At 40.6% G+C, this 18,784-nt stretch overlaps 1 protein-coding gene across 2 annotated transcripts in view; it reads right to left on the minus strand.

Annotated features, from left to right (window-relative positions):
• LOC126924928 (disintegrin and metalloproteinase domain-containing protein 10-like) overlaps nucleotides 1–18,784 on the minus strand; it is a 156,877-nt gene that overhangs the window by 129,635 nt on the left and 8,458 nt on the right. For both annotated transcript variants that reach the window (XM_050739942.1, XM_050739943.1), the window contains exon 2: nucleotides 12,148–14,115. In XM_050739942.1, the coding sequence (XP_050595899.1) occupies nucleotides 12,148–12,238 (91 nt within the window). In that variant the 5' untranslated portion in view covers nucleotides 12,239–14,115. The remainder of the gene's footprint in view (nucleotides 1–12,147; nucleotides 14,116–18,784) is intronic.

Here is an 18,784-nt window from a genome sequence, read left to right on the forward strand (position 1 = left end):
GCGAGAGAGTATCCGGTTTCCGAGTCGAATTAGCAGACTCGAATTGGATACGGAGGTAAATACCGATAGCAGGAACGCTAACGCATTTCGAACCACTTTTTCTTCGCGGAAGGTAGATTAAACCAGGCGATTACTACTTCCAGAGAGTACATTGTATGTCTTACAATGTGCATTACCATCTCTAAGTATTTGAACACTTCCAAATTGAGTTTTCCAGAAACCAAACTGATCAGCTCCACCTTTTACCAATTCCTTAATGGTCATTACATGCGTAAGTATGCGATCAATACTTCAATATTCGATTAGTATTATAGCATTGAGATTTTACGAAGTTTCAACTATTCGTTAGAGAAAAACGTGGGACTTGAGTGACGCGGATACATTCTTTATTTCGATTCAAATGTAACAGAGTGTTTATACTAACTTTCGAAATATAATAAAAATACGAACCCTTGATCGAATTGCGTCGAAATACGTATGGACAGCAGTGTAAGTATCTTTAAACATTCGCGAAAAATATGGCTTTAATAAAACGCATGCGCCTCGACTGATGTATGGTCAACCTATTCTACTTGCAATGTGGTTACCTTCGACTATGATGCATGTTGTCACGGTTTCCCTGTTATTACAAAATTGCTTTTCAGAATAGATAAGGTTAAACCGTTTAAGTCTTCGAGCTGAGGGCTGTATTTGACTGGGATATTTCCCTTACGACCTTTAGACATCATTGTACTACTTTCAACGATGATGGAAGGCATTCTTTTGTGACTGATCCATCATTGAAATGGATCACTAGCGTTGAATGAAGGAAAAAGGGAAGAACTCTTCTTCGCGTAAAGCAATAGAATTCCTGCATGCTTCATAATAAACGAATAATGAACAAAATACGTGGAAAATCCGTACGTATTGCTTTTGTGATAAAATGAAAAACGAGCGAGATATTAATTTTATTCAATTTGTCGGCCATACAAGTGAACTCACATTTGTATGGCTTACCAATAAGTGAAAAATGATGCATCAAAAGTCAGTTTAATATATATTTATAACGAGTATTGAGTAACTAGATTTGGTGTATTTTGCGTTTGACAGGAATACGGGACACCATCAATCTTGCGGCTGTTTTCCGAACGCCATACTGCGTAATAAAATAAAGCGGACAATGAATTTGCAAGGGAACGAACGTTCAATTCCTGCGGCCCATCAAACGTACGCTTTCCTGCGCTCCCATGGTTAACGATCAACCACGCGACAAACCGATAACAACGTACAAATTTTAATTAGCATTCGATGGCGCCCAGTGTATTTAATTGTTGCGCCAAATTACCACGGTCCGTGACTTCACAGCGGTTCGGCTGAACCAACGCGTAACAAGATTGTCAGATTTCTAATTTCGATGCGTCGCATGTTAATTAACTTCTTGCCTTATAACATCTCATTACACTCGTGGTACAGATTATGGTTGTTGCAAATTATATTTTTAATAGAGTTTGTCTCATATTCAGACCTCAACTTCGATTTTTCAGATCCAAAGTATATAAATATAAATTACACATGTATAATATATCGGTTCCTCGCTGTCTAGTAAATCGAATTATGAAAAATTTTAGAGTACAAACACGCATAGAATGCGCATGATATGTAAAAATATAAAAAATATATAAACGTCGAAACACTACCCAACTAAATACTATCGTTTATATTTTTCTAGAAAAATCACGAGGCAGAGGGTTAAGAAGCGACAATGACTAATCAACTACAGGCTGATCAACAGCGCTATACTAAAAACGAGAAAAGGGAAAAAATCAACACCTGTGGTACAACGTGGGCAAAATTTTCCCGTGATTTCTGTTTAATACCCGTCGAATTACAATTGTGTCGGGCAATTAAAAACGCCGTTTTGCAGAGGGACACGGTCTGTCTCTTCTCACGGATCGGTGATCGAACGTGACGGCTATTCGCCGTGCCGTAAAAATTCATGGCCGAAATTTACGAGTGAGGAGCCTCGAAATTTCCGGCTAACGATCCGCTTCGAGAGGCCGGATTGGGAAAGCATGAACGAAAGGGGAAGAGAAGAGATAGAGAGAGAAAGTATGCCAGTTTTATTGGAGGCTCGTTTATGAGCCGTTTGCCGGCCGCTCTTTTACGAGCTATCGATAAATAAGCGGAGCGGCTCATGCGATAAAAACGGAACGCCTGTGTCCGGTCTATGTCGCCACGTCGGGAGGAATTAGAGAAACGTAATTGCAAATTCTCGCTGGATAGTGAGCCCTCCGTCATCCGTTGCGTCGATTAAATCGGATCGTCCGCGTGGAAAAGTGTCGGCCGCCTTTCTATCGGATTTTTAACGCGCCGTCATTCACCGGTGATTGTAATTGGCCAATTGACGATGTTTTTGAGGAAATGTCCGACGACCGTGTAGTAATTCAAGCAAAAAGAAGATAATTAAACCCATTGTCGAGTGATCGAACTGGCGGTAGAGGTAAAAATCCAGTCACAATTCGCCCGTACCTTGATTCGACTCGGTCCGACTAGTCGCGGTCACGATCTACTTACGACGCGTTACACGCGAAAAAACTGAAACAACGATTTTTCTAGTAAATTTATCGCAAGTTAAACGATTGTACGCTTTACAGAGAACGTTGTAGAAATGTTGTGTGAACTTGTAGTTGTTCGCGTTGATGAACGACACTGGTAAGCAAGTAATCTTCCGTAGACAGGAGAGATGATGTATCTCTCAATTATTTAATAACATTGATCGAACGGCTCATTAACCAGCATCTGTAGCCAGTGCATTTAACTAGTACCCGGCTCATCGGTGTTTTCGTCATTTTTCTACCAGCTTTTTCTTCAGTTTTATGCAAAACACTGGTACCGTCTCCGGGCATCTAAAGGAGTTGGCTATAGGAGGAGCCTTGATCCCCGAGAGCATCAAGATCTGTCATGATAATCCGCAATCTCTTTTGCGTTCGAGTCGAGAAAGCTTCATCCAAGCTTTTCCCGTTCCATTTTGCTTACGGTAAACTGCAGTCATTCTCACAAAGACTCGCACTATTTTTCCCCCCTCACCGCTAGAAGCGAATCATCGCTTGCATCACTTTGTGAAATTACTTTGACATTTAATAATGCACCAGGATGGGAAATGCAGCAAGGAACGAGTTAAACGTTCGTTTAAACAAAATCTTATCCGCTCTAAGACGCTTCGCTAAATTTATGAGTCGTTTTAATTTCGTATCTAACAAGGAAGGTTCCCTAGCTTTAATGTTAATCATCGATTTTTCTGAAATTCTTGAAGCTAGTTTGTAGAGAAATATTTAACTCGTACTTTCTTTTTTATCGGCGCTTGAAAACATTTAGGTGGTGAAGACAGTCTTTCAAATTGGATATTTTCCAACATTTCGCTATTTTATTGAACTTAAATTGAATAAGACGTAAGTTGATAAATTCCAAGCGTTTTATTGCGGTATTTGAAAAAAGCATACACCTAATTTTTTCTGTTTGAAAAATAAAGTCTTAGTAAAATAATTCGCTTAATATTCACCAGAATCCTTCGTAAAAAACTTACTGTTCACGAAGTTTCCTTACAATTTTCGTTCCGGCTTGTACGCTCTTAGATCTTGTTTCTTAACGTTTTTCTTCTTCATTTCGAATCGAGGCTCTGTAGGTTCTCATACAGAGCTTGCATCGCGCTAAGATTCGCCTTTAAAACCAGTTTTTATTTCATGCCATGCGATAAAGGCGGCATTAATTAAATTCCAAGCAAGAGCTTGAAGAAAGCCTCCTCGCGCAGGATAATCCCAGAACACTGCGTTAAAAGGCTTGCTTCCATTGAAAAAGCAAATTACGTGGCTGTTACTGCAGCAAACATATCTTAGAAACGCGGAAACAAAGATAATTCGCATTAAATACATCCCAGAATCCTGCTTGTAAGAGGCTTACACTAAAAACGGTAATGTACAGGTCCTTTCGCTTATTGAAAGGTATCGTGACGATACGTCATTCGGTAAACGTATTCTATCGAACTCTGAATAATTCCCTTCCACGTGAAAATCCCATTCCTGATAATAAGATGTTTGAGCGTCGACTGATAATTAATTAATTGATTTCTTGAACATTGGCAATGTTCACGAATAATTACAGCCTTGAGAATATTGGAGCGACGTACGCGTCTCCCAAGTTAGAAATGGTAATGGTACTAATTGCTCGTGTAGAGCCCGAAACTTCGCGAGTTTATGATGCATATCAATTACTATTAATGTGCAGGAAGAAAACCACTAATCCTAGGAAATTAGAAATTCTCTTGACTATAGCACAAACGAAACTAGAGCGAAATATGATAAAAATATTTAGAATCTGAAACACAAAAATAGAACCAACTTGAAACTAACTATCGCTGACGCCTTAACAGCGACGTGTCTCTACCATCCCTCTTGTGTTTCAACCCTGAAGGGTTTCGTGACGTGTTCTGCCCTTTCACCGAGCTATACTATCTTAGATCCCCGACCTTCTAGCTCCTTCTCCGTGTCTAGGTGCTGATTAAATTAAATCACGTTCATAGCCCGACGTGCATCCACCGGGCGTCCGTTAATCGAATCTAGCGCCGTTAATACGTTGGCGAAACTTCCTAACGAATTAAGAAACTGCCGCCAACCCTTGTCTCTAATAGGCTGCTTCCTCATACGCTATCGGCGTTTCGCACCCTCTGCCAAGATATTACTCTAACTAGTTTAATTAGACTCGTAACGGAGATCAACCGAGTAATAAATCATTTTCTTAGGTAATTTAGGATAAAGTCTGGTACGGTCTAGCAGATGTAGTGACCGTACGAATGAAACCAGTACATTGTTTCAATTATCCGGTTTTTCAAGCGCAAGGACGTTATTAATCTTGGGTGTTGTTCCTCGCGTACGCAGCAATTCATCAAGTTGGGGGAGCTTCTCTCCGTATGCACGGTGCTCCGAGGAAAAAAAGTAGTATGGTGGTGTCGCGAGTGTAATAAACGTAAAAAAGTGCCTACACGTACGATGGAGAGAAATGAGACCGCCGAAGGACTTGAAACAAAATGCACCGTCATCAGAGCCATCTTCAGACGTGATATCTGCCCGCGGAGGGAATGAAATCTTCTAGCGCGTTTGCATTCGATCTTCCCTGTTTTTTTTTTCCTTTCTTTCATACCCTAGAAGTGAAATATTATTCATAATTTCTGTTAAGCCGTTAATAGAATCTCGAGAGAAACTCGGGCAAAGTACCAAATATAGTATTATGGGTTTAATATCTTAAATTGATTTTTCTCTCTCGTAAAATATTTTTGAATATTAACTTTATATACGTTAAATAAATTTTTAACAAATTCTATTATTAATACGTACTTAGTTTCAATGGAAAGTTGCAAGTATCTATGTATTTCTTGTTCATTCTAAATTCTTCTTCCTTTTATTAAAGCGTCGAGTGATTAAAATTGAAATCGTGGTCTCGTCGCTTTCTTCTTACAATCATAAAATTCACAATAATTCCTGTACAGTTTCCCTGTCGAAGTACCAATTAATTTTTCAACCTGAACGATCAAATATAATTCATGATTTCTGTTAAACCTGAAGTCGTTGCCTGACTACTTCTTTACAGTCACAGAATTCACAATAGTTTCTCTATAATTTTTCTATCGATGTACTAATTATTTTCGAGACCAAAATCGTTATATCTGACAGTTTATAGTCAAATGCTCGAAGAGATGGATTCGTTCGACGATCCCTAAGAATTCTGGCTGCTCGTTACGATCACCAGAATATTCCAGTAACCACTCGAAGACGAAGACGAAGGACTTCCATTCGAACCTCATTAAGATCCTCTCGAGAGCTTCTTCGGACCAACTTTTCGATCCCTCCTAAAAGGTGGAGCTTGTTTTTTCTTCGTAGTGAGCGAAAACATCTTCATCCCCTTTTTCACAGAGTTATGCGTTCGACCCTCGTTTTGCATGCTGGTTACCACGCTGATAAATTATTTATTCCAGGGGATCTGATATCCCTCTTCGAAAGTGCAAAAAAGTATTCAATTTCAAGTATCGATGCTCGCGAAGAAGAGAATCTCGAGTATCGTCCAACGAGAAACTTATTAATTTCCAAGGTATTTGTGGTCATAAAGAAAGAGATTCACTCGCTCTGTCCGATAAATTTTACAAACTGAAGATGAGAGAACGAGGAAAGACGGGGAAGGGGGAGTATTCGTTTTGTCACCGCTTCCTTGGCATTCAAACAGGGAAATTAGAGTTCACGGGGTCCGAGTAATGGCGAGTAATCGCGACACAGTCTTTTCGCGTTCCCGATGGCTCTTATGCACTTGCAGCTGCTACCACGCGATAAGAGGATTTCACAATATCGAGTTACGAGCGTGTGCAAAGTCGTTACATCGAGGTCGAGTGCCCTTCGAGGACCCTTTATTCCACGCGAGCACTGCCAGGGGCAGCCACCTTGCAAGACATTCTTCCTCTCCCCTCTGTCTATCCTCCTCTACTTGTCCTCCTTGTGATTCGGTTCTTCGAAAAACCAAGAGCCCTTCAGTCAGTTCAACCGGTTCACGATAACGCTGCCCTCTTTGTTTCTTTCCGATCCGTGTCTATAGTACACGAAATTCAACAACCCTTCGCTCAACACCGACAACTTGGATATACTATTTATTATAATCGAACTATACCACTGTTTTAATTATGAAATTTTCCAATTAACTTTTATTAATATACCATTGTCTGATGTTAATGTACACTATACTACTTTCTATCCCTTCCTTCTAACCCTTCTTTCTATCGACCAACGGTATACTCTAACAATAAGAATTGTTTAACGATTTCTCGAACGTTAAATAAATGTAAAAGAATCCAGTGAATGTAACCGAAAGTGAATGGTACTTAGACCAGTACGGTACTTGGTCGTATTACCGTCTTTACAGGCACTTCATAACGGTTCTATTCAAGACCGTAGTAGGAAGTATAGTGAACAATAATTTAACGTTTATTTGTAGCACTGGCCTTTAAATACCTGGCCTGTGTGCTGCCAGATTTAACCACCGTACCATCAGTGCTCCTCGCTTCCGTGAAAGCTACGTCTCTGAAATGGGCTAGCTTTAACCTTACGCAAAGATCCGTGTTTGCAAAAATGAAATTCTAATTAAATTTCCACAAGCTGTTAAGTCAACGTTATAACAGTTCCTGCTAATCGTCTCTCGTATTCCTTACCGGATGAATTCTACGTTATGTCGTAAGAGAGAGATCTAATCGAAGCCTCGTTCCACTCTCAATTTGTTTTCCACTTTCCACAACGTTTGACCCGTGCACAATCGGTCAAACGAAGACCACGTTCCCCTTATCAACGTTCCATCATTTAACACGGGTCTGCTCCAACCCTCTGTTCCCCGTTCGAGCGAAAACAATTCGATAATGCACATCGTTCAGATAAGACGACAGCAGCCACGTATTCACGGCTCGCCTCGAGCTAAGTATGAATATGCAATTTTATATTACACAGGCTTGTTACCCGTCGCGATTGCAACTTTTCCCTCTGTGGAGCCATCAACGTGGCAACGCCATCGTTAACCAGCACGGTTACCTTTGGATCGTATAATCTGCCCGCTAGCAGTTACCTTGATTTTTTCTTATGGTTTTCAACCAACCCCAGCTCATTGCCCGTCCTTCTTACGTAGGCGGTTCTCGGATTTCAAAGTACAGGATGTGCTCCGGGCTCGGCTTTGTCTTCAGTTCTAGCTCCTTGCTTTTAACAATCTCACAGCTGCTCTTCGAGAGCTGCTTTTGAAAGGCAATCTCTAAAAAGCGTGCAAAATGTACGTTAAACTATACGCGATTCCCCGATTCTGGTCACGTAGGGTGTTGGACTGCGACCAAAATTTTACTCTTAATCTTTGCAATTTCATCTACTGAATAGGTTAATTAATGATAGATTCCAAAAGTAAGTTTAGACAAATTAAATTCTCTATTGCTATTGCGCATTATTTTTAAGTGGTATTAGTCCGTGAATGATCGGTACGATCAGACATCAGAGAAACACTCGTTTCACTTCTTCTCGAAAATTAACAAACGATATATAGATACTAGAAATAAATTTAGAGAAACTAATCTGCAAATTATTATCGCGGTGTTTTTAAGTGGTATAAAGCCGTGATTGGTCAGATATCGCAAATATCTGTATTTTATTCATCCTTGGAAATATTTTTATCAAAAAATCGAGTCGACTCTGGTTTCGTTGATAGGTCAACTACAAAAGTTGTCCATTGCAGCCGAATATAAGAATAAAATGGAGGAAATGAAACGAGGCGGAGTATCGATCCACTGTGCTTCAGCCAGTAAACATTCGCCGGTCATCAGTCGAATTTATAAAACATTCGCATCGCCGTAGCCGAATAGTGTGCGTAACGAACGACCACGAGCCACGAGTGCATTAGTCGCCGCAAAAATATGCAATTATACGGTGTACAGTTTCACCGCGTATTATTCATCACCGGTGTGCAGCCGCGTTTGGTTTACACTCGAGAACATGTCGCTTGTAATACAAAGTAGATACTCCTGCTGATGAGGAGATAGGTATATGGCGGTGCATAGATAGCTAGAATAATTTATCGACGTATAACAGTCGCGTAACATTCGCCCATGCGATCAGGAAATTAACTGGAATTGCTGGAATTTCCTTTTATTTCTTGACCGAGTACATGTTTCTTTCAGTAAAATTCAGTAAAATTGCGTTAAACGGCGCGATCAAATTTACGATTCGATGCATTTATCACGTGTGGAGCAGAGAATGAAACTCTTTCCTCTCGAAATTGACAGGAAATCTCCGATTTCATCGCTCGACAAAATAAAAGTCACTTTCACCCTATGTCACGCCCGTGTTTCGCTTTCATCGTGAAATTTCGCGTGATTTCGCTTAATTCACTGGGGAATGAGATCTGAACGGATTCAACCACGATACAAATAATGATAGAGGAAAAGTAAAAAGAAAAGGAATAAAGGATGACGAACGCTTTAAACGGCAAATGTCATGATACGATACAACACAGCGTGGTTCCCTTGAATTTGATAAAAATGGATACGGAAATTTGGGGGAGCGTTGACAAAGGTTCGACTGAAAGAGACATTTGCCTCGTTTCCATTTTTTTACTTTACACCGGGGATCGTTCATTCCAGCGTTGAAACGCACAACGTTTTCCTCATTTTTCTGTCTGCCAAATATCACTCCTCTTCGCCTTTCAACCATTCATACGACTATGGCCTAATTATTTTCCACTTCAAAATGTAGCTCAAACAAGCTTCAGGTTTCCATTATCTAGATATTAAACAGTCAAAAATGAATACGAGAGGCTCAAGCACATATTTTTCTATTTCTTTGTTTCCCGTTTGCGAACAGTAATACACGATAATAAGAAAAATGCTATCGTGTGATTCGCATATTTTTAAATCGACTTTTCACAATTTTTAAACAAATGAGGAAAGCCAGAAATTATTGTAAATAATAACGATGAGAAAACACAGCGATGTTTAATTATGTAACAGTGCGAAATTCGTGAAAAGTGTGCGAAATGTTCAATTTTTGATTGAAGAATATTAATCGAAAATTCGAATGTTCCATTCCGTATACAAATGTATAATGCAAATAATCGGGATCAGATAGGCGAAGTAGCTAGCGAAGCGAGACTTGATTTCACTCTTTGTCTTCCGTGTTCCACTGCCACATGAGTTACTCTTTTGAGACAGACTTGTCCAAATTAAAAGCAACGTATTGCCGGGGGATATATTGCTCGCTAGACGTAATGAAATTGTTCCATTTGCTGCTCTAATTGCGTCGGCATTTTTCGCGTAATGCAACCGCGCACACCGTGACGAGAGTGCCGATATTAAATTTTTCTTTTGGCTCGTAGCCTGTATGTCGGTCGTCTCTACGGCTTGGTTAAATATTTATCAGTCTCGGCCCGTTTGCCTTTGCACGCGCGATCGCTATCACCGATTCGAACGCTCTGCTACGTACAAACCACCGAGGCGTTGATCGAGGATCGCTCTTATCGGACTACGTGACGAGCTCTCTGTCGTCTATTTCCAATGAAATCCATCGCCTCGTGGGAATCCCGAGACAGGGAACAACGCGCGAAATGAAATCCGAGACACGTCGAACGCTTCTTGATTAAAAGTCTCGCCTGGTAAATTAATCGATCGAACTTGCGAATTCTTAAATTCTTTTAATTTCACTTTGTTACTCTGTTATTACTTAGATAAGAAGGGAGGGCGAAGTTTTACCCCCGAACTCGTTAATCGATGCAGAGCCTCGACAACCAGAGAATGTCTAAAGTGGGAAAGAAACAACGAGTAACTTTCTCGTCGTTTTAACGAATTAATTTCATTAGAACGGAAAAACTCCGATCGGAATTCTCTTCGCAAAACCAGTTGCGTCTATCAGCATCAGACCAGAGGTGGAACACTCGAGGGACATTACGCCAATTACCGTTTGAAACATCCGTACGGGTCATTTTCGCGGATAAAGAGCAGGGTCCAGCTCTTTTCGACGAAGGCAGAAACATTTCTTCTCTTTTTCTTTCTCTCTTCTTCCTTTCGTTTTAATGATGCACCGAAAAGAAACGATAGCGGTGTTGACATGAGTCGGTTGATCTCACGCGACGTTGAATCCTGATGGACTAATTCTCGAAATGGAAGCGCGATTACGCGAGCAAAGCCACGTAATAGTCGGTGCTGCGCGTTTGCGAAATCGAGCGTGCCTTTCCGGTGTGCGCGTCGCTCGATTTACCGTCGGTTCGTGTCTTCATTTCCATCCACGGAGCTTGAAGAAAGCGACGACACAAAAGAGAGGACGGTGATACCGATACAAAGAGCCTGGAAAAAGGTGGCTACTTTTCTTTGTGTCTGCCGCTGTAGGATGGTTGCCAACCATGGAACCGTTTATTACCTACTCCAGATCGTTAACATAATGCGTATTAATCGCTGTCGTCGTTACAATGATGTTTCTTCCAAGCAATTGTTAATGACAAAATTAAATTTTCTTTTAAATTTTATTGTGTCTTAGAAAAGAGGGTAATCCGTATTATTTCCATAATTGGTACGGTTAATATTACTCTTTTGAATGGATAAATGTGAACAAAAGTTCAACAGCTTCAATTTAGAGTAGATAGAACAACATTACGTCAGGCTGATAAATAGCCTTACTCTATTTAAAATGTTTTGATAAAATGAAGATTTATATTAATTCTATCATTGGTATGAATAATATCCCTTTCACTGAATAGATGTAAAAAAAGTTCAACAAATACTTTTACGTACGCGTAACGCATAGGAAATGGTTGGCAAAGGGCAGCCTCATTCTACTTGAACATACATCCACAAGACTGAAACTTCCCCACTTATTACTTCCTACGTCAGTTTTGTAACCTAACGAGCGTATTTTTAATGAAGAAAGTTGATGGGGATCGAAGTTTAGATTAACAAAGGAAAGCACAAAGGAAGTCAACAGTTCTTTTTAACAGTGGTTCGACCAGAGAGTATGTTTCCTATCATCGTTAGTCGACAGAGAACGTTTAGCACAGCGTTAAGAACTTCAACGAAACGTCGGGCAACTTTTCTACATCGGATTATCAACGTTGCGAGATGGAATAACTTTTTATTCTTGTTGTTAAGCCGTTATCGTTCGTCTCTTTTATCGCGGAGTATTTTAAATTACGGTGTTCGCGTCAGCCGTAAAACTACAGTCTGCCAACAGCGTTGGGGGGCAAGAGGGTGAAAGAGTGCCAGAGCTCTCTCGTTGGGGCTCCTGTAATTTCGATGGAAAAAGGACCGGGAAAGAAAGAGAAAAAAAATTGCAACAAACTGTCGACGTTCTACCAAACCGCATCGCAAGAGAGACCGTATGTTCAAGATGTAAAAAAATCAACGGACATGCATAGAACGATAAACAACAATACCAACAACGATACAAAAGATACGACGAGAAACTTTATTTCCTATATTCGACGAATGAACATTTGCTTCATAATCCTCTCGCTCTTACGAAGATATGAAAATCGTATGGTTGAGTGGATTCATAATCATCGGGTTTATTTCATCGACGAAAAAAGAAGTAATAAGAAATTACTAGTAGATTGGGCACATACCTTTGTGCGGTATTAGCGGCCAGGGATGTAACGGGGAGCCGGCAACCAGCCAGACACATGCCAGCAACACTCCGAACATTTTCACCCCCATCCACTTTGGACAGCCGGAAACTTGCCTGCTTGTCCTCTCACCTCTTTCTCTTCTTCCGCCGCCCCCTCCTCTTCTTTAACTTCTACGTTCACGTTGCAGTCCGTTGTTCTCTTCTTCTCTTTTTCCACCTACGAATCCCTTTTGCTCCTTCTTTGTCTCTTACTTTCCCGGTTGACCCTCTTCTTCTTTACCCAGACACACACGTACAGACTCTCTATAATCTCTGCATTCTCTCTGACCTGGTGTATTCCTTGCTTTCCTCGTCTGCAACTTCCACCTTCTCTCTCTCTCCCACTCTCTCGATCGTTCGTTCCTTGTTTCGAGTCTCCTCGAACTCTCGTCCAACCAACCTGACTTGCTTACCAAAAGGATGAACACGGCTGGCCGGGCCAGACACGGACGTAGCTGCTCGCGACCGTGCACCGAGTCTCTGACCCACGTTATCAAACTGGTATCATAGTCTCTACAGCTCCACCCCCTTTTTGCGCTGCAACTGACTTCACGCGAACGGTGCGTGCTGTCTTCTCACTGAGAGCTTTTTAAGCACGCCACTGAATTAGTCGAAAACCACTGCGAATCAGGTCGTTGCTGTGTTCTTTCAACTGTGAGAGTATCGTCTGGTGTTAACTTGCCTTTGCGGCTGTATTATAGTACTATATTTTGTCGAAGTATCATTTCTGTCTGTCGTTAGGATATCGACGTTCTTCGAAGAATGGAACTTCAAGTCGAAGGAAGAATTAGAGTACGTTTCGCAGATCTATTCTCATGAGAGGTGAGGCTGATCCCCGGCTGCTGATCCCTAGCCACGTGTTATTTCGTCGAATCGAGTTCCGTGTTCCTACGGACCGTGCATACGTAGCTGTCACCCCGGTCGCCTTTCTACAGGCTGGAAATACAGATTGGAAATAAATTCCACTTCGAGGCAGCAGAGAGTGGAAAGAACAGGATGCACGAGACTGTTTTGAGGAGGCAATGGATTCGTAAACCGATCTGTCGAGCATCACGACCCACCCGTTGGAAATTCTGCCAAAAGTCACTGTCACGTCGATGGAGAACCAACGATTGACGTTGAGCCACATTTGAAGTCCGCTTGCTTGATTTTAGTGGAAAAACTGGACGGGTTCTCGGGCTTCAGACGTCTATGCGATTATGTAGTTTCTTCAGTCGTATCCATTGTAACTCTGTTAACAACCTAGATTCTAGTCGCTATATCTCTATCTGTTCGACGTTATTGTCATTCTCGTATTTCATCTATCAGCGTTCTAGAATCTACACTTACTCGAATCGAGTCTAAACACTTGGAATACGTCAAAGTCGATGAAACTGTAGCGATGTCGATGTCTGACTATATCTCCCTCGTTCTACTGCCGCTGGCAAACGTTCGATAACCGAACTGGCAGAGAATGAGATGCTTCTTGACTGATGCATCCCTGGATCAAGGCGAAACCTTTATCTTTGAAGGAGACAGCTCAGTTACATCGATAGAAATCTCCGTTAGCGACGGGATGACACCGGAACATGTGTAAGTAGTAGTCACAGCGAGCGGACACTTATTAAACTTTCCGTAGCCTCTGGTCGTAGCGGAATCGTGCTACATCGTACTTCCTTTCTCGCCAGACGAGAGAACGGCGTCAAAGGGAAGCTTCTGGTTCCTCTAAACTCGTGGATTCGTATCACGCGACGCCAACACGCCCATCCTTCTTCGTCCCTGTCCCTCCAACACCACCAGGATCTCCAGCCTCTAATGAAATACTTCGCGTGGCTGACTGGTTATTAAAGCGGCATTCACCGTTCAAAGGAACTGCCGATGATCAACGCTCCACAGCTTGTCCACAGCTCGGCCAACAACATTCGCGGTTGTTTCCAGCGATGCGTGCCTGGAAAACGATGCAACAACTCGTTTCATTCCGTTCTTGTACAACTAGAAACGCTTAAACTTTGATTAACTCAAGGAACTCGAAACCCTCTCCTTCGTTTTATTCGAAATATTCTTTGATTAATCGTTCTCGAATTCGAAAGCGCATCTCAAGTTAAAAAAAAAGAAGATACTAATTTTTAATAAAGCGTTTCAAATTATTTGAAAGCGAGTGAGCGTTTTCACTTGACTCGAAATACCGTTTCAAATTTCTATTCCCATTCTCGCTAATCAGGTCACTCGACTTTAAGCCAGTTGGAACACTCTACTGATGCAAACCTGTTGTTTCGCTTGGTTCGAATTCAAGCAATTCCACTAATTTGATCGCAGCTTACAATTACGATTTAAAAAGTTTCAGATTTAGAATCTCGTTGCTACAGTATTTGTTTGACTATTTTTTTCTACGATCGGTGAACAAGTGCGCGCGCAAGGTTTAATTTCACGACCGCAAAACACTTGCAACTTTATCGAGCGGGTCACGAACGCAGAAGTATTGGAAGTATTTAGCGAAGTTGCATTTTAATAGGATGCAAATAAAATTCGCACGCCGCTAACGAGCGGGACCTCGCTTCTGAAAATGTTTTGCACCGGGCATCGTTCTCTTCTTCTCTCGCGCTTTTCCCTTTCTCTTTATCCGGTCGGCTCGCTTTGTTTGCCTTGCCACACTCCTAGATGAGAAGCTCGATGAAGAGACATAATTTGATTCGTGCCAGAAACTAATCCCAAACGTTTACAGGGTTCTCTATAGCCGTACATTATCTCCGAGTACAGTTTCACAGATTGATAAAATTTACATTTGTAGTTTTTTATACCGTTTTGAATATTCCACAAATATAGTGGTGTAATTCGTACTTGTACCGCGACAAATATTACGAGTATTTGACGATTATAATTTGGAACATTAAATTATAAAGACGATTAGTTTTTATCTGAAATATTATCGATGATAACAAGCAGAAAACACGATGAGGGATTTTACAATTCAACGATTAACTCCATGCTATGAAATCTGTAATTTTACGTGTTTAGGGGATTAAATATATATTTTCGTACTCTGTTGGGCATTTCAAAAATAATTCGTTACTTGATTGTTTTTTAAATTTCATAGGTTCATCGTCTATATTTACACGAGCAAATTGCTCTTAAGAAATGAACTCAAGAAATCAAGAAACAGAGATCTATTTCTAATGTTCTTGAATTTTACAGTGAGTAACACTCGAATCAAACAAACAGAAAGAGAACAGAATCCGTAACGATATTTTAGTTTATTCGTTGATTAATGTTACGAAGACATTATTCATGCCAATGAAGAAACAATTGTTAACGCGATGACGGACGTATATTATAGTTCGAAAGAAAATGTAACGATTGGTACATTAAATCCGAACAATTGCTGCCGCACAGTTTATTATAGCGTAATCCCGTTTCATTAATTAGTCGTGCAGCTCACGCTAAATATTTCACCCCTTACACTTCCTTGCATCTCTGCATTGTTAGAGGAATCCAATTAAACGAACGATTTATCTTTGTCCAACAGGACAACAGCTACCTCTCACTGATATTAATTAATGCATTTGAAAAATATTATTATACCTTGCTTCTCGACCAACGTCTTTAACTTGTAATATTTCATGCTGCGATATAACCGGCGACAAACGTAAATAACTCTAATAATAATTGCTGCTATCTGTTGTTCAGAAACTTTAAGAAATCTCTCTCGAGAATTTTCCCCGAGAGAAACGTTCGTTTCGAGACGCCAGAGTAACCATACGCGGTAATGTCGTGTACAAGAAAAATTTACATGCAACCAGCGATAGCGGCATTGTTTTCGACGCAACGAAAGCTTGTTTGTCTCCGAAAGATAAGAAAACAGCAAGACGGTGTTGTGAGTGATAACAGAACCGAGTGTTCTGGAAGGAATATTATCGTACGAGAAAAATACTAGGGCAGACAGTAAGTAAATTACTCTCCTTCTAAAAAAATAACAGGTGTTGATGATATAAGATTATCTCAACTTAACGATACGGACAGCACACCTGCTATTTGTTCAGAAGTTGAAATTTTCTACATTGCACATTACAACTCAGATCACGTCGACAACATAATTAGCATCTTTGAACGCTCGACGGATCCGCTCAATAACAGACGACGTGTCATAAACTTCGACCACAGATTGGGATTCGACGATAGACAACCGGGTGAAGTCGCTAATGTGACGTTACGCTACGCACTCTCGACCAGGTATGCACAAGACGCACCACTTGAAGCCTACGCGAGAAGCTTACGGTAGTTCAACAGTCACATGATTTGACAAACATAGATTCCAACCTCGCAGAAAACGTTGACGAAAGAACATCCCCTAAACCGATACTTAGAATATAAACACCAGGCTCTTAGAAAATAAGATACGATTAAATGTTTCATACTCTCACATTTATACTAAACACTTCCAATAAACAGACAAAAATCACAATCAAACTAGAACTCTTTAATCTCCCTTCACATTGAGCGTTAATATCGTTCAAGGTTCGCGATTCCAGTTTTTCAATTTAACTGATCACCAATCAGTTGAGAGGTCGCAACAACAGATATAAATGAACCGAGAAAATATCTTGTTTACTGCAAATGTAAAATTACGTTCGACATCTCCTAGTTTTATATAAGATGAAATAATCGGTTTAAATATTAAACACTGAATATATAGACCCCTCACGTATGTTCAAACCGTATAATCTGCCCTATCTTTGTAAGTTTTAAAGCGGATAATAATTGAAGACCACAAGGGAAAATATGATAAGCCATCGTATTTTTCCTCTGTAATCTCCAATCGTTGAAGCTTTTAATAATTCTCTAATTGTTTCTGCCATTTATCTCTCTATGTATAAGTGTCCTAATACTTACGAGGATAGACGTGTATATGTAGAGAGCGTTAAATATGAAAGGACGACTAACGATTGAATGGCGTGGGCGATCATTAACAAGGGCCACAAAATACACTATTAATTTGAATCTAGCCTGGTAGTCGTAACACTTCATCGTTCCGCGTAGAAGCAATTGAAAGCTGTGATTGCGAGGTGATTTGTACTCGGTGTAAAGCGGCGCTGGCTTTATCGTATTAAATGGATACTACTACAATCGAGACGTGTACTCCGGTAAGCGAGTTACTGAATTTTAATTGCGAAGCTTCCCCCTTGTTTTCGTTGCGCCTTATCGTGTTTTCGCTATTTATCACCTGCTGCACGAAACTCCCGGTTTCATCCGCGTCTTGCTTTAGTCACGCGTCCCTTTGCATACCGATTTAACACGGTGCACCCCGACGAAACGCAATTAACATGATAATTAGCCATTTTCGATGCCTATGCTGGTCGTTTCACCATTTTTAATTGTCGCTAATAGAGCGGACACTCGACCAGGAAAAACTGACAAAGGTGTGGTTTCTTTTTAAACGATGCAAATGATTTCTTTTCTGTGTAGTTAAACACTATCGTATACTCGAGTAATGAAACCGAGAAAACAAAACTGGTGAATTTATCGACAGAAAATTTTCTTTTTACTGTATTTTAACAAGTAATTCATTATTAAGTCGCTTTCGCAAGATATATCAGGTGCTTCTACTATGAATAATGTCTGCAAAATAATGAACTACATAAACTGAAATGCAGAGAAAAATAACGATTACAAATACTACCTTCTAAAGTTTACCGTAGAATTTATGATTATTTATGCCATCTCCTTGCTGCAGATAAATTCGCGAGAATAGGTTCTCTGTTTTTTAAGAGGTTAAACTAATTACTGGATTCGTAAATCGAGAAATTCATAAAAAATAAAGTTGATCGGTTTAGTTTTCGAACGACAAACCAATTAATAAACATTTGTATCATTGCTGAAGAAACATTCAATCCCAAAAAGCTTCATTTTCTGACTCTATCGCAAGTTAACCAAATACGAGATGGTTAAAGGTATTTTTGAAAGCCTTCGAATGAAAAATTCGCTGGGTTGGTCGATTTCTTGAGGCTGAAGCGAAAAGGGAGCTCGCACGCGTTTCCTCCGGATGTGTAGCAATAAAATCAACGCTATTTGTTCGACGTACAGGTTTTACGAGCGAACGGGTCGCATTGAACTAGGGCGACACCGTCGGTGGCGGAGAAGTGGTCCGTATAAAAGAAGGTAGGAAGACCGTGAACCGGCAAGTGGCGTCCGGTAAAGTGGACCGCGTGAAAGGCGACTTACTGTCGCGCTCGCTCGCTTTTGGCTCTGTGCTCTTCAATGAGCACTTCCTATCGCGATCGACGCCACGACAAAGCCGTGCTTTCACCACGGAGACGCTGGACGCAACGTGAAAAGAAGGACGTATCGCGCTTTTACAACTTTGCGGATTGAAATATGCCAATCGTATGAAAAGATCTTCCTCTGTCCTGTATAACTCAAACAACATCTGCAATATTTCAATATGATGATAACTGTTTAACCGTCCTGTGCTTTTTCAATCATTTTTTATGTACTCGTAACTTATCAGAATTCCTTAGGTTCGAAGATAAAATGAAAGATCATTAGGCATCTAGAACATTTCACAGGTGACGTGAGATATTTTTAACCCATGCATGCTGCTTGACTGATTTAATAATATTTTT

Source organism: Bombus affinis, chromosome 15 (genome assembly GCF_024516045.1).
Source record: "Bombus affinis isolate iyBomAffi1 chromosome 15, iyBomAffi1.2, whole genome shotgun sequence".
Taxonomy (NCBI): Eukaryota; Metazoa; Arthropoda; class Insecta; order Hymenoptera; family Apidae; genus Bombus; species Bombus affinis.